We start from the raw sequence: 20,312 nt of genomic DNA, 5'->3' as shown, positions 1-20,312 counted from the left end.
CTGTCAAACCCCAGTGACTGACATTTTTTATTCCCAGCTTTAGTGCTTTTCATCGGGTCCCTTCTGCGGGAGCGAGCGGGTCGGGGGCCGGGCAGGGAGCCGTGACGCTCCGCCCCCGGCGGCGGCCAGGGGCCCCGCTTCGGCTTTGCTGCCGCGGCGGGCCCGGGCCCCGGGGGCCCCCATCGCTCTGGGGAGAGCCCTGCCGCGGGGGCCAGGCGGCCTCTCTGGGTGCGCAGCTGCCCGCAGAGCCCGCCCCGCCCCGCCCTCCCCTCGGGCCCCAGGCCCCAGGCCACAGCCCGCCGCCCGGGGTGGGAGTTTTGCCACTAGCTCCAGTGGGAGCGGATCGGGCCCTCAGAGCGCAGCCGGACGCGGCAGCGCCGAGCTCCGACCCCCGGCCGCTGCGCGGAGCCGAGCCGAGCCATGGTAGGGACCCTCCCCCCCACCCCCGCCGTCTCGGAGGTGGTCGCTTCGCGCGTAAGCGCTCCCCCGTGACCGCCAGAGGAGATGGTACGTTCCGCGGGCCACCGCGCTCGCTCCCGACGGCCGTTGCGGCTGGGGCAGGAGCGGCTGCGGAGCGGAGCGCGGGCGGGCGGGTGCCGGGTGCCGGGTGCCGGGCGCCGAGACCAGCCCCCCCCCCATGCCGCAGCGGGCCCCTGCCCGGGGGCAATGACTCTGTTCGGCAGCGAGGACGGCTGCTGGAGGTGTAAGTACGGCCCGCTCCCCTCCCCCGCCCCTCCCCTCCCCCTCCCGCGCGTGCCCGATCCAGGCCCTTTCCCCGCACCGGAGGGCACATGCGGGACGCCGCTGCGAGCGCGAGCCGGCGGCCGCGGGGCTCGGCTCGTCCTCCTCCGCCCCGCTGGCGGGGGCTGAAGGAGGCGGCATGAGGCCGGCTTTGGGACGAGCGGGTCCCCCGCTGACGCAGGGGAGCTGGGTTGCACGACAGCCTGCGTGACGGCGTGGCTACGGCGCTGGATCAGCTGGCAACCGAGCCCGGCGCGGGTGCCGCGCTCCCCCTCCGGCGCGGATTTCCTGTCGATTCTCTGGCTGGGAAGGCGCTGGCTGGGCCGTGAAAAGGTCAGAGGAACAGCTGGTAGCCGTTGGGCCACCAGGTCTAGTGGGCACTTGTTTACGTCTCTGCAGAAGGCAATCTTTCCTAGGCGTAGTGGATCAAATGTCCTGGGAAAGTACAGTCGGTCTGAGCTGAGGAAATCCACTCTCGGCACTGCTCTCTTATTTTGGTTCAAGATGAGCATTAGCTGCCATTCATCTGGGGCTGTGCCATCTTGTCTGGGGCACCTTTGCCTCCAGGTATGTCCTATCCGTTGGCATCCCAGGGCAAAATGCCCACAAAGGAATCGGAGGAAACACTGTCGGAGATTGAGACACCAAGGAAGGAGGTGCTGGGAGAAACTGAGAAATTCAGGAGCAACAAGTCCCCAGACCTGGATGGTATCCCCAAGAGTTCTGGAGGAATAAAGTGGCTGAACTGCTGATAAAATGCGCCATCTCTTATTAATACCAGTTGCTGTACTGGAGGACTGAAGGGAAGAAAATGTACCTGGAGGAAAAAAAGGTGGGGCGATTTTTGGGAATTGCAAAGCAGTGTAGCCTTACTTCTGTAACTGGTTGAAATAATAATTAAAATAGAATGGTAAAGCACCGAAATTACATGCTGTGATAGGGATAAATCTGCATGGCTTCTGCAAAGGAATAGCATCCCTCTGCAACCTATTAGAATTCAACAAAAAGGAGAACAGCTGACATGGTTTATTGGTTTGAGCATTGGTCTGCTAAACCCAGGGTTGTGAGTTCAATCCTTAGGGGGGCCATTTAGGGGATCTGGGGCAGAAATTCGGGATTGGTCCTGCTTTGAGCAGGGGGTTGGACTAGATGATCTCCTGAGGTCCCTTCCGATCCTGATATTCTATGATCAACATTGGGAGTTTCAAAAAGCTTTTGGCAAAGCCCTTCATGACAGGCTACTAGGAAACTGGAGTCCATGCCAATAAAGTCCAATAAAGAATTGGCATGGATCAAAAACTGGCTAAGTGACAGAAAAATGACGAGCAGGAATATTTTCAACATGGCAGAAGGTTAACAAGGTTGTGTACTATGACCACAGTTTTTAATATATTTATCAATTATCTGGAAAAGGAGGTGAGGTAGCAAAATTTTGCAGGTGACACAGGACCATTTACGTAAGTTAAGACTAGAGAAAGACCATGAGGAACTTCAAAGGGACCAGTTAAGCTAGGTGAATGGGCAGCATGTGGGAGGTGATATTCCATGCTGAAAAATGCAAGGCAATGCACATGGGAAGAAATAATTTGAACTACTCTTATACCTATTTGTTCTAAATTAACTGTAACGACTCAAGAAAAAGGTCCTGGATGTCACTCAGTGAAAGTTGGCAGCAAAAGTCAAAAAACCAAATGTTAGGGTGCTTAAGAACTGAGTGGGTAATAATAAAAATATTATAATGCCAATTTATAAATCTGTGGTCTGGCAATACGGTATTCAGTTCTGGCCACTTCATCGCCAGAAGGATATAGCAATAATTGATGGGTTTCAAAGATAGGTGACAAAAATAATGGGTGAGGGAAGACTTCTGTGTGTGGCAAGATTGAAAGATGGGGTCTGTTTAGTTTAGGGAGGGGCTGTAAGGAAGTATACAAAACATAAAGGAATACAAAATAATGAGTGGTCTAGAGAAGGGAGATTGGGAACTCCTGTTCACCCTCTTTCGGATTACTAGAACAAAGGGAATGGTCAAATTGGAAGACTGCAAATGTAAAACTGTAAAAAGGAAATTCATTATACAAAGCATAATTTGGCTGTGAACTCACTGCAACAAGATATTGATGAAGCCAAGGGTCCCAAGACAGAATGGACATTTATATTGATAATGAGGATATCTACAGCTTCTTCAGAAAGGATATTAACGCCAATATTTTTAGATGGAATGTGAACACTCCTTCAGGGCACAAGCCAAGTATGAAAGGATTTTGGGAAGATCCTTCCCCTAGGGACAGGTTAGTCCATTATTGTGCACTAGGGGGTTTCTTGCACATCCTTCTGAAGCATGTGATGCTGGCCACCGTCGGACACTGTCGGCGGAATGAGCATTGTAGTGTGTGCGGTTTTGTTGATGAAATCTGAATTACATTGACAAAAGTCTAGTGTAGTCAGGGCCTTAGTGTTACTAATGTGCCTGCATGGAAGTGTTACTATGAAATCCCAAATCACTCCCATTGTCCACCCCAGTGCCAGCAGAAGTCATACCAGACAGTCCTTGGTTTCTCCACTAGTCGCCTGTTATGTTGGTGAAATTTCGTTTGTGTGTGTGTGATATGGACACTTCCCCACTGTGAACGAGATGCAGTAAGTAGCATCAGGGGTTTGGTCTCCTCCAAGCAAGCTGCAGTTCAAATAGGCAACGATAGTTTTTGGACAACTAGAGCATTAGCTGGACAACTAGTCCTGGACAACTAGAGCATTAGCTGGTTGACAGGGTATAATAAAAACTGTACTAATCTTCAAAAAAGGAAGCGGGACTGATCCTGGCAATTCCTGCCCTGGAAGTTCTGGTCTCCCATGTTTAAAAAGGATGAATTCAAACTGGAGCAGGTACAGAGAAGGGCTACTAGGATGATCCGAGGAATGGAAAACTTGTCTTATGAAAGGAGACTTAAGGAGCTTGGCTTGTTTAGCCTAACTAAAAGAAGGTTGAGGGGAGATATGATTGCTCTCTATAAATATATCAGAGGGATAAATACCAGAGAGGGAGAGGAATTATTTAAACTCAGCACCAATGTGGACACAAGAACAAATGGGTATAAACTAGCCACCAGGAAGTTTAGACTTGAAATTAGACGAAGGTTTCTAACCATCAGAGGAGTGAAGTTTGGGAATAGCCTTCCGAGGGAAGCAGTGGGGGCAAAAGATGTATCTGGTTTTAAGATTCTACTCAATAAGTTTATGGAGGAGATGATATGGTGGGATAATGGGATTTTGCTAAGTAATTGATCTTTTTTTAAATATTCAGGGTAAATAGGCCAAATCCCCTGAGATGGGATATTAGATGGATGGGATCTGAGTTACTACAGAAAATTCTTTCCTGGGTATCTGGCTGGTGAATCTTGCCCATATGCTCAGGGTTTAGCTGATCACCATATTTGGGGTCGGGAAGGAATTTTCCTCCAGGGCAGATTGGAGAGGCCCTGGAGGTTTTTCACCTTCCTCTGAAGCATGAGGCATGGGTGACTTGAGGGAGGCTTCTCTGCTCCTTGAAGTCTTGAAACCATGATTTAAGGACTTCAATAGCTCAGATATAGGTGAGGTTTTTTGTAGGAGTGGGTGGGTGAGATTCTGTGGCCTGCGCTGTGCAGGAGGTCGGACTAGATGATCAGAATGGTCCCTTCTGATCTTAGTATCTATGAATCTAAGTCTAATTTTTAACCTTAGTAAAATAATAGAACAAATATTAAAAGCAAAAAGAAAGCACTAATTCTTTGGAGGATAAAGGCACTCTGAGCAATAATGAGAACAGGCTTAAAAAGATGATTTCTAGCCAAAAAAATCTTGCTCATGCTTTTTGACAAAATTTATAGAGGTTAGTAAAGTATTTGCCACAGTGACTCACAAAAATCATACCCTTTAAAATAGATTCAGATTGGCTTTGATATGGACATTACATGGGCTAAAAATTGATTATTAAACCTAACCAAAGGGCACGGAAAAGGAGGAGTTGAAATTGCAGGTGGAGAGGTGGGGATCCAAGTAGATAGGGGTTGGAAGAAGGTAAACCTCATGTTAGTTAAATGTGCCAGAGTCTGCCAGTCAATGGGATAGAGTGAGTTGCTATTCAACATAAAGACTGGTTGAATCTGGCCTTAAATTTGCAGATGACACTAAATTGGGATAGTTGCCTACAGCAGAGAGGATAGAAATAATACAGGTGAATTGAGAGAAACTGGAAATATGGGCAGAAAATAAAATGAGATTACTCTTGGAATAAAATGCACGGTGGTTTGGGGACAATATCATCCGATTTACAGATTTTCAAGGGAAGAGTGAAACCAGGAGGGCAGTGATGCTGAAAGAGACTGACAGGGGACAGTAGAGGGCAAATTAGACACAAATGTGCAGTGTGATGTGGCAGCAATGCTCTTTTGGACAGAGGCATCATATCGCGGACAAGGAATGAATAGTCCCGATCTGCGTGACGCACCTGGAATAGCGTGTTTAGTTCTGGACACCTCGTTCCCAGAAGAGAGAGTGAAACTGGAAGGGATTCAGAGAAGAGCAGCAGAAAGATGAGACAGACTGGTCATAGAAGAGCTGAATATATAGCATGGCTAAAGTGGGGACATGACAACAGCCTGCAAATATGGAACCTGTAAACACCAAGAAAGAGGAAGAATTATTGGCTGGTACAAAGCGGCGCAGTTAGGAGCAGTGGGATGGAGTGATAATGGTGTAGTGCAGGTTTCGTAGTGCTGAAAGGAACCTATTGCTTGGGGACAGTTCAAACTAGATGGGACAAAGCCCTGGAGGATAGACTCTAGGGGGCAATCCTGCCCTGGCAGGGAAAGGGGCTAGATGACCCAGGAAATGGCCTGAACCAAACACTCCAAATCTTGGATCCAGATCCCTGTTTTCACATCTGGCCCTTCCTCTCTCATGCGCTGAGCCTAGCACATGAAACTTTGGCTGTGAATCTCGTATTTTGGGGCCATCCATGTTTCTTATTATTCTGAGGCATAAAGGCCAATTCCATGGCTAGTTTCCTGAGGCATCCGGTCCCCATCCCCAACACTTGATTGCTTTGCAGCTGTTATGTGTATTGCCATGTTGCCTAGAGGCGCTATTGCTGTCCAGACACCTAGCGAGAGGCGGTCCTTGCCCCAAAGAGCATATTGTCTAAATAGACAAGGTAGAGGGGCCGTGACTTGCCAAAGGTGACAGAGATCAGAGAATAGAACCTAATTCTCCTGATCCCAATCCAGTGCTCTACCCATTAGACCACACTGCCTGCCAGCATGGCCTTGCTGGAGTGAGAGTCTGGGAGCAGCAGCACTGCAAGGCAGTGGCAATGTGAAAGGTCTCCCAAGTACGCAAGCACATGAGTGGGGGTATCTTTGCATGGTTTCCCTCCTCCACCCCATTCCTTCTTAGCCGTGGCAAGCCATCTCTGCTGAGTCTGTTGTGGCTGAGGGATCTGTTGTTTGCCTGGGAACACCTATCAGCATTTCATGAATACTAATTCAGCTTGTACTTGAACTCCGGAAGAAGCGTTCCAGAAGATGGGGCTCCAGGGATTACTGCAAACAAGAGGAGACGGTGTTCATTGCACAGGTGATGATGTGCAGACGTGTAACAGGTGCAAATGGAGAGCCATGGAGAGAGGAGGGACTGTCAGAGCAGCTCAGACCCCTCCAAGGCACTGGCAACCAGCATACTAGTGGAATCCTAAAGGTTACTAAAGACTCCCTGTCAGGATAAAGAACTGGCAACTACAGGAAGCACATCTGCTTGGCTGGGGCCCTGCCTGGAATTCCACAGCTCTCTATGTCCTGTCCCAGCACGTACGGGGTGTTGTGTGGGCCCGTCTCAGCTGTTCCTGAATACTGCTCTGGATCTCTGCAAGGCATTACACATGGACTCTGCAGGGGGACAGAGTAATGGTGGAGCCAGCATGATCTGCAGTTGCATGGTGTACCGTCACTACTCTTTGGATGCAGCAGCAAAGATACTCAGGTGATGAGTGCAGTCGGTACCAAGATAGATTTCCAGTTAGGGTGCTGGGATGTGCAAATGTGGATGGAAAGCAGGAGCTGCGCTGATGGGAATGGTGAGCTCTTGGTCTGGGCTTTTGCTCCTACTGAATGTAACCCTTGCAGGTCTGTATGCGCAAAGTGTGCCCGTGGGGAGGCTCTGTCACTCATCCTCTCCACTGTGGGAAGGCAGAGGAGATTTCACCTCCATACTGTTGCCTCAGCTCTAAGCCTCTCCACCCCTGATACTGAGCTCTGAGACTCCCCAGCACTGACTGGGACTGGCACATGGGGTAGGTGGACAGTGATGGTTCATGGCAGCTTTGACTGTGGTGGTGGGATCAGTGGGTAATGGTCTTGCTTGAAAGATTGTTGCATCCTCCCCAAGCTGCATAGGACCCTAGTGCCCCGTTTGGCAGGACCATCACTCTCGGGGCTTTCCTTCTACTGGGCTTCAAGAACATTAGTGTCCCGCACTGAAAGGCAGCAGGTATCAGCTGTCTGACATCCAGCTGAGTGACATCTTGCCAGACTGGCTTGGCCTTGTATTCTTCTGCAAATTTTGTTTCCAGACAGTCTTCTGGACCCAGTCAGCACAGTTCACACTCAGCTGTAGGCATACCAGGCAGCGGTGGTTTGTTCAGCTAGCAACACTGGGTGCAGACAGGGTTAGTGCACCGTGTTCTCTACCTGGACTGACTCATGCAGTTCTTTAGCCAGGTCAAAACATTCTCTGTCCTGATCAAGCCCAACTTCACTGAACCTGGGCTCAAGCGCTGTGTGGTTGGGGCCATATAATTATTGGTACTGCAGCAGCATCTAGAATCTCCAGCCGAGATCTGATCCCCATTGTGCTGGCCTCTGTACATATACGAACAAAGAGACTGTCCCTGCCCCAAAGAGCTTACAGGCTAAATAGACGGAGGAGGGGAAACAGCTTGCTGAAGGTCACACAGTAGGTCAGTGGTGGAGGCCTCCTATGTCTCACACTAATGCCTTATCTACTGATCCATGCTGTTACTAATAAATATGAGGCTTGATTCCATGTCCCTGAGATTGAGTTTCATGTTCACCCAGTGAAGCCACCAAGCAAGGATGGCATCAGTCACAAGAAATCATTTGCTGCCCTGGCAGTGGGCCCAGCAGCTCTGCTTCTAGTGGAGCAGCTAGGGATGGGCTCCTCCCCTATGTTCATTCACTGGGAGCAAAGAGAAGAGCCTGGACAGGATTCCTGTGCCCACCTGGAATGGACTTTGGATACAGCTCCTGCCGTGAGAAGAACCAGAACTGGATGTCAGTGGGCTACAAGGCCAAGCACAGCCCCTCACATGGCTGTTTGCCTGCAGCAATAGAGGAACCTTAACTGTGGTGCTGGGACTATGAAACTTCTGCTATTGGAAGCTGGGAACCACCATCTGCTGATAGTGTCTGCAGAGAGGCTGCCTCACACAGGAGTCTCCTAAGGTGCCCCAGTCTGTTGAAGGCCCTTCTAAAGCAGGCCACCAGCCTTGGCCATGTCTGGCAGCAGCCAGGGTACCTCCTGGGGTAAGAAGAAAGGAAGCTGAAATGAAGCTCTCAAACAGAGTAAGTGCAAAGAAAGGGCATTTGTGCCAATGGGAAATATGGCCCTCGAGTACACTGAGATTGAGACATGAGTAATTGATTGCCCAGGGGCAACATTTCTGATGGTCAGATTGCCTTGTCTTTTGCTGTTCACCCACTGGGCTTTTTATAAACCCTTTGGAGACTCCAGAAACACAACAGCTGGAAGCCCAGTGTGCTAAAGTTTAGCAACCAGCTAACTCTCGCTCCCCCTAGCTGTGTCTGTGACCATGCTGTACGTGCTGGTGCCTCTACCCTGGGAGGTTACAGAGATAACATCAGCAGGGGGCACTGGCTCAGCCAGCCTGCAGACCAGTCACAGCTTGCCCTAGCTGCACCCCCTGCTCTGAAGCAGAGGTGAAGGGGCAGGCAGCTCCTCAGAGGGTAAATACTTTACCATTGTAGCAGGGCTTTCGTGTGGCTAACAGCACCTCGGCCTGTAGATGGCTTAATAACAAACAGTCCTCAAAGTCCCAGTATAGAGTCCATCAACACAACACAGAGCTTCTGCTCTGACATCTTCAGCCAGGCTTGGAGCGCTTCTTTTGTCCTAATCTCCTCTGCACCAAGCAGCCACTCCTGGCCAGAACTCCGCCTTCTTCAGTTCTCCCTCTCTTTGGCCTTGAGTGGTCAGCAGGCAAAGCCCCTCTGCTGCTCTCCTGACCACAGTTGGTTAGTCTCCTTCAGGACCTCCTGCCCTTTGCAGTTTCTGCCCTTACTTCCTCAGCAGCTCCCTCACCTCCCTTGGCTGAAAGAGATCAGTGGGTAACTAGCCTTCCCCTGCTGCTGTCTCCCTCTTTATAAGACCCAGGTTCCTACCCTTAAGCCCAGGGGGAAGCTGGGCTGCATCTTTGGTCAAGAGACCTTCAAAGAAGCCCAGCACTCTGCATGAAGTGCTGGCTTGTTAGTGAGTAGGACTCAGGTGGCAGCTTGGTGACAGGTAGGGTAACCAAATGTCCCATTTTGGCCAGGACAGTCCCTTTTTTTAAGCCCTGTCCCAGCGGTCCTGACTTTTTTGGCAAAAGTGGGCATTTGTCCCGTTTGCTCTTGTCAGCTTGATCAGTTGGCCAGAGCAAACCGAACAAATGCCCACTTTTTAAAAAAAAGTGGGGGTGCGGAGGAATGTGCCAAGGCAAGCAGCGATGCCAGCCCCACACGGGGGGGAGGCAGGGCTCAGGTGAAGGCATGCTGGTCTTGGGCAGGGGGAAGGCAGGGCTCGGGCGAGTAGTGATGCCAGCCCCAGCCTTGCTCAAACAGCGATGCCAGCCCTGCATGAGGGACTCACGCGAGTGGCTCAGGCTAGCCATGTACTTGGGGGAGAGGGAGTACCCAGAGGGAAGGCTTGTGCTAGACCCACGTAATGTCCCTTTTTCCCTTTGGGAAATATGGTCACCCTTGACAGGGGGCGCTGTGACCAGCTTTTTGATGAGACCCAAAAGCAAGGTCCTGACCACTTGTGGTCATCAAATATCTCCTGTCACTGGGATGTGAGTGATGTTACTCTGGCCCAACTCTACTGTGAATAATCTCATTCTGCCTCCTCCAGCCCCCTGTCGTTGCAATTGGCTGTCAGTTTCCTCTTCACATCCTGTCCTTACTGCTTGTGTAGTCTATACAGCACCTAGCACCATGGGGTCCAGTTCCTGGACTGGGGTTCCTAGTTACTACCATAATATACAGACTACCTCTAATAATAGTGCTGTTGTGCTCTCCTAGGGCCTCTCCCAGGCCATTTGCATCTCTGTCCATGAACCTGTCCCCTTACAGTATCCCAGGCCTGACCAAGAGGGACTGTGTACAGACAGGCCATCAGCCATGTTTTGTCACTGGGTTAAAGCCCTGCTCATGCAGAATGTCATCAGGCGTTATAGGAGGTTGTGGCAGTCATTGGAGGATCTGGAAAGGAAGGTGCTTAGGTGGTGTGGGTTAGTGGTGGTTATGGTGCCTTTGTACCTGCAGCACGTGGAAGTATTGTGTGTGGAGTATTGCATAATGGTTGCAACCGATGACTAGGAGTTAGGACTCCTGCATTCAACTCATGGCTCTGATGCTAATTTCCTTTTAGGCTAATGTGTTCAGAAGTGGCCTCTGATTTTGGGTGCTTAATATGAGCCTGGTTTCCTGACAGCTCAGGCAACCTGAGCTCCAGTTGAAGTCATGGGTACTGAGAGTCCCCGGCACCTCTGGTAGTTAGTCCATCTGATCTCAAGTCAGGCACCAAGAACTCTTCCCTTCCCCAGTCAGAGGCTGTTTTTCAAAATGTGGCCTCTAATATCTCTGTGCCTTGGATCCTGTCAGTAAAATAGGGATCATGACACTGACTGACCTGCTGGGGGGGGATGAGGGAGTCACTGTGAAGTTCTTGGAAGTGTGACATGTGAGAGCCGCCCTGGAGGTCATTCATTCGGTCCCTATAATCACTCCTCTGGCTCTTGCTGCTTGTGGTTCACATTCAGAAAGGGGTGGAGGTGGGGGGGGGCCCTTGAAGGCACCTGAGTTCCATTGAAATCAGTGGAAGTTAGGCGCTTAGGTGATTCCTGAGAGCCAATGGGTGTTGGCTGCTAAGTCCCTGACGTGTTTTTGGAAACCCCACCCTACGGAAATATACGGCTGTTACATCTCATATTCCCCTTCCTTTCTGTTGGCCGTTTCGTCCCCTCTCCTAGCCCTGTCTCACTCCCCCGCTGTCTCTTCCCCTAGATTTGGACATGGCCAGAGAACCCAAGCCGAGCCGAGCCAGGCCTGGACAGAAGCGGCAACATGGTGGCACCCTGTACCAGTGAGTCTGCGTGGCACATTGTGGTCTGGTGGGTGTGGGGGTGTTGTACTAAGTGGTGCTTGCTTCTGGGCCTGGGGATTATCCTCAGTCGTGTCGGGAGAGCGTCAGAGGGTCTCTCGTGGGATAAGACCTCTGCCCCGATGGTCTCTCTTCTCCCACCAGCCCTCCTCCCCGTATCCCATCTTCTTCTGCTCTTCACTCAGCCAGATCCTGCTCCCTCCCTTGAGCTCCAGGTTCTCCTTCCATAGCCCAGAAGGCCCCCTGCACCCCACCACAGCCCAGTCATTGGGTGGCAGGGCGTTCAACTCTGTCTCTCTGCTGGGCTCTGGATGAAGTCTCTAGTCGTGCCTCAGGTGACTCCCAGAATGCATTGTGTCCCACTGGAGGACTGGAAGGGGTGGGGTGGCAGGTGTACCAGCTGAGATGGGGAGATCTGCTGACCTGCTGAAACGCCATGATGGCACGAGGCCTGCTGTCACGGTAACTCAGCCTCATGTTTTCAAACCTCAGATAAAGTGTCCTAATTACCCATGATCCTCTACTACACCCACAATATCGGCCTTGCTCTCTAGTGGCCGGGGATCTGAGTGACAGAGAGTCTGTAAACTCACTGGGGAGCTGGTGCTTTGGGCACCTTCATGTCCCAGTTGGGGCAGATTCCTTGAGCTGGTCGGGGGGCGGTTTCCTCGCGCCGTTCTCCTGGGGGGTGGGGCGGAAGCGGGGGGCGGTTTCCTCACGCCGTTTTCCCGGGGGGTGGGGTGGAGGCGGTTTCCTTGCACCCCTCTCCATAGCTTTCAGAAGGCTGTGTCTCAATGGAAATTAGAAGCTCTAAAGGTTAATCTGCTTTAGAAATAATATGCTGAAATTCACCATCCCAACCCTGAAAATGATTTTCTGGAGACATTGGTCCCTCTGAGGAAACTGCAGGGAATTGAACTGAGGAACACAGGTGTTGCCAGGCTTGCTCAGACCCAAAGTCATAAGAACGGCCATGCTGGGTCAGATCAAAGGTCCATCTAGCCCAGTATCCTGTCTTCTGACAGTGGCCAATGCCAGGTGCTCCAGAGGGAATGAACAGAACAGGTCATCATCAAGTGATCCATCTCGCATCGTCCATTCCCAGCTTCTGGCAAACAGAAGCTAGGGACACCATCTCTGCCCATCCTGGCTAATAGCCATTGATGGACCTGTCCTCCATGAACTTACCTAGATTTTTTTTTTTTTTTAAACCCTGTAATAGTCTTGCCTTCACAACATCCTGGGGCAAAGAGTTCCATAGGTTGACTGTGTGTTATGTGAAAAAATACTTCCTTTTGTTTGTTTTAAATCTGCTGCCTATTAATGTCATTTGGTGACCCCCTAGTTCCTGTGTTATAAGAAGGAGTAAATAACACTTCCTTATTTACTTTCTCCACACTAGTCATGATTTTATATTTATATTACCTTGCAGCCTAAAGTTGGCTTCCAGGACCTCTCTCCTGTCCTTCCCTATGTCATTGATATCTACATGTACCACGACCACTGGCTCTTCCCCAGCACTACACATAAGTCTATCTAGATATCTCGAGAGATCTGCAGCTTTTGCACCTGCCATCTAGTTCAGTACCCTGTCTCCCAAGGTGGCCAGCACCATGTGGTGGAAACCATAGCAAAGCATCTACCTTTCCCTCCCATGTCGTTAGGCCTTTTGCTGAAGGAGTAACTCCTACTGCAGCACCAAATTGACTGTAACAATTACTCCATCATGGGAGAGCAGAGGGCCCGACACCGAGAGCTGTTTGTAACCCATTTCAAGAGCACTTCCGATATCTTGATCTAGAATTCTCCATCTGAGTCTGGAGCATTTCCAGATCACTCTAGACCATTGTGGATTTCTAGATCCAGGGTACTGTACCGCTGGGTCCATTTCACAGCTCCTGAGCTCCAGACTTTCAGAGATTTGCCCATCTCTAATGTAGAACTGCAACTAAGGAAGAGGAGCTTTGATCCACCCTCAAGGCATAGCCTTGAGAACCAGCTCTTGGAAGGCCATGCTAGTTTGGCTCCCAGCCACTTCAACTTGCCCATGTGTCTGGCTCAACACTGTGGAGTCCACCCTGGAAATTTGCCATTGCTCCATCTCCCCACTCACACGCAGACCCTCATTACTGGTCAGCCCCCAGGGATCTGGGGCCAGATCTTCCTCTGAATCTGTCAACTCCTCTTTGTATAAGGGGCCAGAACTGAAATTCTGGATCCAGGCATCCTCAGGCAGTGTGTAAGTAGTTGGGGCTGGGACCCTTCTCTGCTCATTAGCCAGTCTGTCCTGCCCACATTAGCATGGAGGTGGCATAACAGAGCCCTGGGGCAGGATGCGAAAGCACAGACCTTGCCTTTTGCAACCATCACTGTTAACTGGAGCAGTAAGGGAAGGAAGGGAGCCTGGCTCGACTCCCCTGCAAGGAGACAGGCAAGTTGGGCAGCCACTGACCTTGCCGATTAAACTGCGACAAGTCAGCACTCTCCCTAAGGAGCAGAGCTGGGATCCAGGGAATGTAGCGTGTGGAGCAGGAGGGACATTGCCAGCTGGCCAGAGCTCTGTTTTGTTAGAGAGCTCTTGTGCATTGAACTAATTGTTCTGTCAGTTGCCATGGGGATGGTGCCGCAGCCTGCTGGGATGAAGGCAAAGAGAGGGACATCCCTGGCCACACAAGATCCATTGCTGCTGCTTGCCGCCCATCCGCAGCTTATTGCTCAGCAGGCTGCGTCTGGGGCACCCCACTTTGAGGAGCACTATCCTGCTCATAACATGGCTCATTTATAGTGCAATACAGTGGCAGGTAACACCCAGCAGTGCCTTGTACAGATGAGGAAACTGAGTCAGAGAGGGGCCAAGGGACTTGGCCAAGAGCACAAGTCAAGTCAGTGGCTGATCCAAGGGTAGAATCTAGGTTCCCAGGCTCATGCCCCATCCAGTGGCTCATACTGGCTTCGTATGCTGCATTTCAGTGGGGCAAGTTGTGTGGTTGAGTGTTTGGGACCTAGGTCTGGGTGCGGGCTCTGCTGCTGTGTAACTGTGGCTGAGTAATTGCCTCTGTTTCCTCTCCCACCTACGCAGAGCTCGTCTCTGCAGATGGTAAGATCTTTGGAGCCAGGCCTGTCTCTCATTGAGTTTGTACAGTACCTAGTGTGATGGGGCCCCAATCTGGCTCAGGGCCTCTAGATGCCATTATTATACAGTACGTGAATCCTATCGCTGGCTACAGTAATGCACAGAGCACCCCCAGTTTGTATGGAAGGATACTCCGAATCTTGCAGCTCTCCTGACATAGCCACTAGCCCATACACGTTACCTCTCTGCAGCTCTTAGGGAGTCTGCAGAAACATCTGACCTTTTAGGGGCCTACGCGCACTGCCTACACCTCCAGGCCTCTCACCGATTCATTAATATATATCGAGAGACGCCCACGATGCTTGCCACTGCAGCTCTAGCATACTCCTGGTTTGAGAGGGTCTCTCCTCTGCCCCCTCCATTTCAGGAGTGTGAGTGACTGCAATCAGTCCATTGCCACTGGAATGACATCCACAAAGTGATGAGGAATTTTAGCATGCAGAGTTAATCACCACTCCACACATCACTCCCCTGTGTCAGGCAAGGAATGCACTATGAAATCCCCAGTGTTCCCTGCAAAATACCCCATGTTTCTGGTTGCTGTTTTTATGAGCTAAAGCAGTGGTTCTCAAACTTTTGTACTGGTGACCCTTTCACATAGCAGGCCTCTAATGTGACCCCCCCCTTATAAATTAAAAACACTTTTTAATATATTTAACACAATTATAAATGCTGGAGGCAAAGCTGGGTTTAGGGTTGACAGCTCACGACCCACTGAGGGGTTTGAGAACCCCTGAGCTAAAGGAATAATCACCCATAACCTCACCCTCTTGCCTGAGTCTCACATTTTCTCTTTCTTTCTTCGGGTTCCTTGCCCACTTCTCTCTTTTGACAGGCCTTGTTGTGTCTGTCAGAATTACAGATTTACAAACCCATTATCCAACTGAAATCCTCTTTAGATGCTGTCGCAAAATGCAGCCAACTTTTTTCCTGCACTTTTAAAAAATTAAAATGGGGTGGAAAAAAATCAGCACAGGCATTGGCTGGGAATCAAACCCAGGCCTCCTTCAGGGCAGGTGAGAATTCTACCACTGCAGGAACTGGCTGACAGCAACCCCAGTGCTTAGCCGTGAGGATTTATATGTTCACAATTTTTGTCCAGCTCAGCTTCAGTGCTGCTGCCACTCCAACAGCAGGGCTAGGAGCTGGGTTCTTTGTGAGGGGAGGGAGAAAACGTATCATTCCATTTGAAGTATCCTGTTTTGTTTGTGCTTGTTCATTCTCAAGAGGTCAGGCTGCTTGGGAAGTGGCTCCTGGTACAGCGATCTCTATAAGAAATGGCCTGGAGGGGTGCCTGAGGAGAGGCAGTTACTTGCAGGTTCTGCCCTGTTTTGCTGCCGTTTGACAAAGCAGTGTTGCGATTACAAAGAGCTCCATTTTCTGGGGAGCAGATTAGAGGGGGTGGAGTTCTTAATTTATTTATTTATTTTATGTATTTATTTATTTACAAAAATTATTTGGCTGCTGGTGCTTTACTGGGTGGCTGGTCTGGGAGGACTAGGCAGGGGCAACGGGGCGGGTTTTCTGTACACTTCAAGCTTTGCTATCTCCAGCCAGCTGTGATCTAATCACGCAGAAATGGAATTGCTGCCAGGCTCTGGCCTGGGAAGTTACATTGTTATCTTTGCTGCCAGACCTGTGTTTCAGCATGGTGCTGCAAGAGGCCTACCCGGCTTTCCTGGCCAGTGTGATAGAATCATAGAACCACAGGGTTAGAAGGGACCCCAAGGGTCATGTCATCTAACCCTCTGTCAAGATGCAGGATTTGTTGTGTCTAAACCATCCTTTTGAAAACCTCCAGTGAAGGAGCTTCCACAACCTCCTTGGGCATCTGTTGCATTGGCCTACTGCTCTTACAGTTACAAATTTTTTCCTGAGATTCAATCTAAATATGCTGTGGTGTAGTTTGAACCCATTGACTCTTGTCCTGCCCTCTGGGGCAAGAGAGAATAATGTTTCTCCATCTTTTTATGGCAGCCTTTCAAGTATTTGAAGACTACCATCATGTCCCCCCTCAATCTCCTCTTTTCCAAATTAAACATACCTTGTTCCTTTAGTCTTTGCTCATAAGACTTGCATTCCTTCTCTTTGAACATCTTTGTCACTCGCCTCTAGATCCTTTTCAGTTTCTCCACATCCTTTCTATACATTGGTGACCAAAACTGGACACAGTACTGCAGTTGAGGCCTAACCAGCACCAAGAAGAGTGGTACTATCCTCTCCCATGTTATGCTTCTGTTAATGCAACCTAAAATTGCATTGGCTTTTTTTGCCACAGCATCACATTGCTGACTCATGTTGAGGTTGTGATCCACCACAACTTCCACATGTTTCTCAGCAGTGCTGTTGCCAAGCCAGTTATTCCCCCTTTCTGTATTTGTGCATTTGGTTTTTCTTCCCTAAGAGTAGCACCTTACGTTTGTCTTTGTTGAATTTCATTTTGTTGTCTATAGCCCAGTTTTCCAGTTTATCAAGATCCCTCTGAATTTTAGCTTTATCCTCCAAAGTGTTGGCAGTTCCACCCATAGCTTTGTGTCATCTGCACATTTGATCAGTATGCTCTCTAATCCTACATCCTGGTCATTTAATACAGATGTTAAACAACACTGAACCCAGAACAGATCCCTGTGGAACCCCACTAGAGACCTCCCTCCACCTGACATCATTCCATTAATAGTTACTCTTTGTTTGCGGTTGTTTAACCAATTATGCATCCACTTGATGTGAGTTCTGCTAAACGCGCATTTCTCCAGCTAACTTATCAAAATGTCATGTGGGACTGTGTCAAAAGCCTTGCTGAAGTCCAGGTATATTCTGTCCATCGCATTCCTCCTATACACCAAACCAGTTATCCTGTCAAAGAAGGAAATCCAGCTGGTTTGGCATGATTTGTTCTTGGTAAATCTGTGCTGGCTGCTAGTGATCACCTCTTCGTCCCCCCGCTATTGGCAAATGGAATGTTTTATACATTGCTCTAGTAGCTTCATAGGTATCGAGGTCAGACTGACTGGTCTGTAGTTCCCTAGCTCCTCCTTTTGCCCCTTTTTAAAGTTGGGCACCACGTTAGCCCTTCTCCAGTCTTCCAGGACCTCTCCTGTCATCCAAGAATTTGCAAATATTTTTGCCAGTGGCTCCGAGGTTTCTTCAGCTAATTCTTTCAGTACCTCGGGAGAATAGCGTCAGGCCCTGCTGACTTGAATTCATTCAAATTGGTCAGATGATGTCTGATGTGCTCTTTACTTATCACTTGGTGAGGGATCACTTGAAGCTAAAAAGCTTCTTGTGCAGCCACATTGGCCTCCTGTGGCTTTTCTTATCTTTCCTCTGCGTCGGAATTGCTTGATGGTGAGCCTCTAGTATTGCATCTTTTAAGAATTGCCAGCCGCCTTTGACTCCTTTTCTTCCTAATTGGTCTTTCCATGGGACCTTGCCTACTATTTCTCTGAGTTGGTTGAAATCTGCCTTTCTGAAATCCAATGTCCTTGTTTTGCTGGTCTCATGTCTTCCTTTCCATAGGATCTTGAATTCTATCAGAGCATGATCACTTCCTCCCAAGTTCCTGACCACCTTCACAACTAATTCATCCCTGTTGGTCAAAACTAGATCCAAAATGGACGGACCCTGTAGTTGTTTCCTCAATTTTCTGAGTTGGAAAGCTGTCTCCTGCACAGGCTAAGAACTTGCAGGATGTACTGTGTTTTTCTGTAATAGTCTTCCAACAAGAAAAGGAGTACTTGTGGCACCTTAGAGACTAACAAATTTATTTGAGCATAAGCTTTCGTGAGCTACAGCTCACTTCATCGGATGCATTTACATGCATCCGATGAAGTGAGCTGTAGCTCGCGAAAGCTGACGCTCAAATAAATTTGTTAGTCTCTAAGGTGCCACAAGTACTCCTTTTCTTTTTGCGAATACAGACTAACACGGCTGCTACTCTGAAGTCTTCCAACAGATATCCAGGAAGATAAAATCCCCCATTGTTGCTAACTCATTTTGTGTTAGCTAATCTTGTTACCTGCTGGTAGAATGACTCATCCACTTCCTCTTCCTGATTGGGTGGTCTATAATAGACCCCCCCCGCCCATCACATCACTACTGTTCTTTTCCATTGTTATCCTCACTCAGAGACTCTCAGTAGGTGTGTTGCACTTTCCCTTGGACCTTGGAGTAAGTGAATACATTCTTGATGTACAGCGCAACACCTCCTCCTTTTCCCCTCATACCTATCCTTTTGGAACAAGCTATGTCCCTCAATGTTGGTACTCCAAACATGGGAGTTGTCCCACCAAGTCTTTGCAATGCCAATTAAGTCATAATTTTCTTCATATACCATGACTTCCAGTTCATCCTGCTTGTTTCTCTTGCGCCTCACATTTGTGTGCAGACATCGAAGATATTCTGCAGATATTCCCTGTTGCTTTTTCTTCTTGCCTTTTTAATAATGCAGTTATTATTTCTAGTCCTTTCTCCAGAAATTAGCCCCTTCCCCTCGTCGTCATTACTTGAGCCTGGATGCTCATTGCCTGGGTTTTGTCACCATCCCCCACAGGACCGCGTTTAAAGCTCTCCGTATTAGGTTAACCAGACAATGTCCAAAGATGCTCTTCCCAGTATTTGACAGATGGAGCTCATCCCAGTACAGAAATTCTCTTTCCTGGAACATCAGCTCGTTGTCGAAGAACTCAAAGCCCTCTCGTTGACATCATCTGTGTAGCCACACATTTACTTCCACAATTCGATGGGTCCCCCCCAGCCTTTTCCTTCAATGGGGAAGATGGACGAGAACCCCACTGGCACCCCAAACTCTTTTATCCTTCTTCCCAAAGCCATGTAGTCTGCAGTAGTCGGTGCCTTAGATTGCTGGCATTAGGACGGAGTGGCCCAGCTATCAGCAGTGTATCCTCACTGGCCACCCCTGCAGCTGGGAGTGAAATCACTCTGGCTGCTGCGTAAGCCAACCCATTGCCAAACTCCATTGCAGAGCTGGGGGTGACAATGGCTCTTGCTGGGAATGCTGCTGGGATGCAAGGGAGGGTTGTGAAAGCGCTTTGCCAGTCAGCAGGAGTCATGTGCGTAGGGAGATCACAGATGCCTCCCAGTAACCGTGTCACAGACTCAGGGTGGATAAAAATCCTTGATTCGTTTTAAAAAGAAATGGATTGTTTATATAAATTGATTTTTTTTCCATTTTGATATTTGAATTATAATTTTTTAACAATAAACCTGTTTAAAATAAAATCTGAATTTAATACAAGATATGTTACCGCTAAAACTTCTTATAAATGCTTAAAACATTGAAATAAAAAATAAATATGCTAAATCCATGAATCTCTGTCAAAAAAGACTGCTTTTCTGTATAAAGAAAGAATCGGGGAAAGCATCTAATTTTGGAGATCAAACTTTATAAATATGGCACAGTAGATCATATACTGTATTAAGGGTTTGTGTGTTTAATTAAATTCCGGTTACCATCCTAATGCAACTTGACACAGACCATGAACAAAAGGTTAATTATCTAGTAAATAAGCAATATATCATTGCTATTTTCTAACATACTAAAATGTACATTTTATAAAAATCTGAAAATATTAAGCTATATCATTGCTTAAATAAATCTGTATAGTTATAATATATCCTCCTAGGCAGCAAAAAGATGTACTAAATCTAGTATAAAGGCTCTATTTAGTTGTAAATCAACATGTTTTAATGGTTGTATCAACCAATGAGAATGCATTTTTCTTTAGAAAATAACTAAAGTACAAATGGAAAAGTTGATTAAAATCAATGATTTATATTGAGGCTTTCCACTTGGTGATTTAAATTACCTTGATTTAAATCAACTCACTCTGTGCAGGTCCCTGTCTGTGTCCTAGAACTCCTCCAGCGTCGGAACCAATTGTTTCTCATCCTGGTACTCTCCTTTTCCCCTCTTGTTTCCCTGTCCCCCTCTATTGTCCCTTGGGAGCCTAAAGCTTCTTCTGTCTCTCACTCTTTAGCCTTCACG

The 20,312-nt window shown here is 48.7% G+C and overlaps 1 protein-coding gene across 1 annotated transcript in view; it reads left to right on the top strand.

Moving 5' to 3' along the window:
- The first annotated feature begins 257 nt into the window (after nt 1-257).
- Nucleotides 258-20,312, top strand: part of LOC119841380 (RNA-binding Raly-like protein) — a 51,767-nt gene continuing 31,712 nt past the window's right edge. The window contains exons 1-2 of the mRNA XM_038368756.2: nt 258-703; nt 11,079-11,157. Of these exons, the coding sequence (XP_038224684.1) occupies nt 505-703; nt 11,079-11,157 (278 nt within the window). The 5' untranslated portion in view covers nt 258-504. The remainder of the gene's footprint in view (nt 704-11,078; nt 11,158-20,312) is intronic.

This window comes from Dermochelys coriacea, chromosome 12 (genome assembly GCF_009764565.3).
Source record: "Dermochelys coriacea isolate rDerCor1 chromosome 12, rDerCor1.pri.v4, whole genome shotgun sequence".
NCBI lineage: Eukaryota > Metazoa > Chordata > Testudines > Dermochelyidae > Dermochelys > Dermochelys coriacea.
The sequence above is the reverse complement of the archived record's forward strand: the minus strand, read 5'-3'. Positions and strand labels throughout refer to the sequence as shown.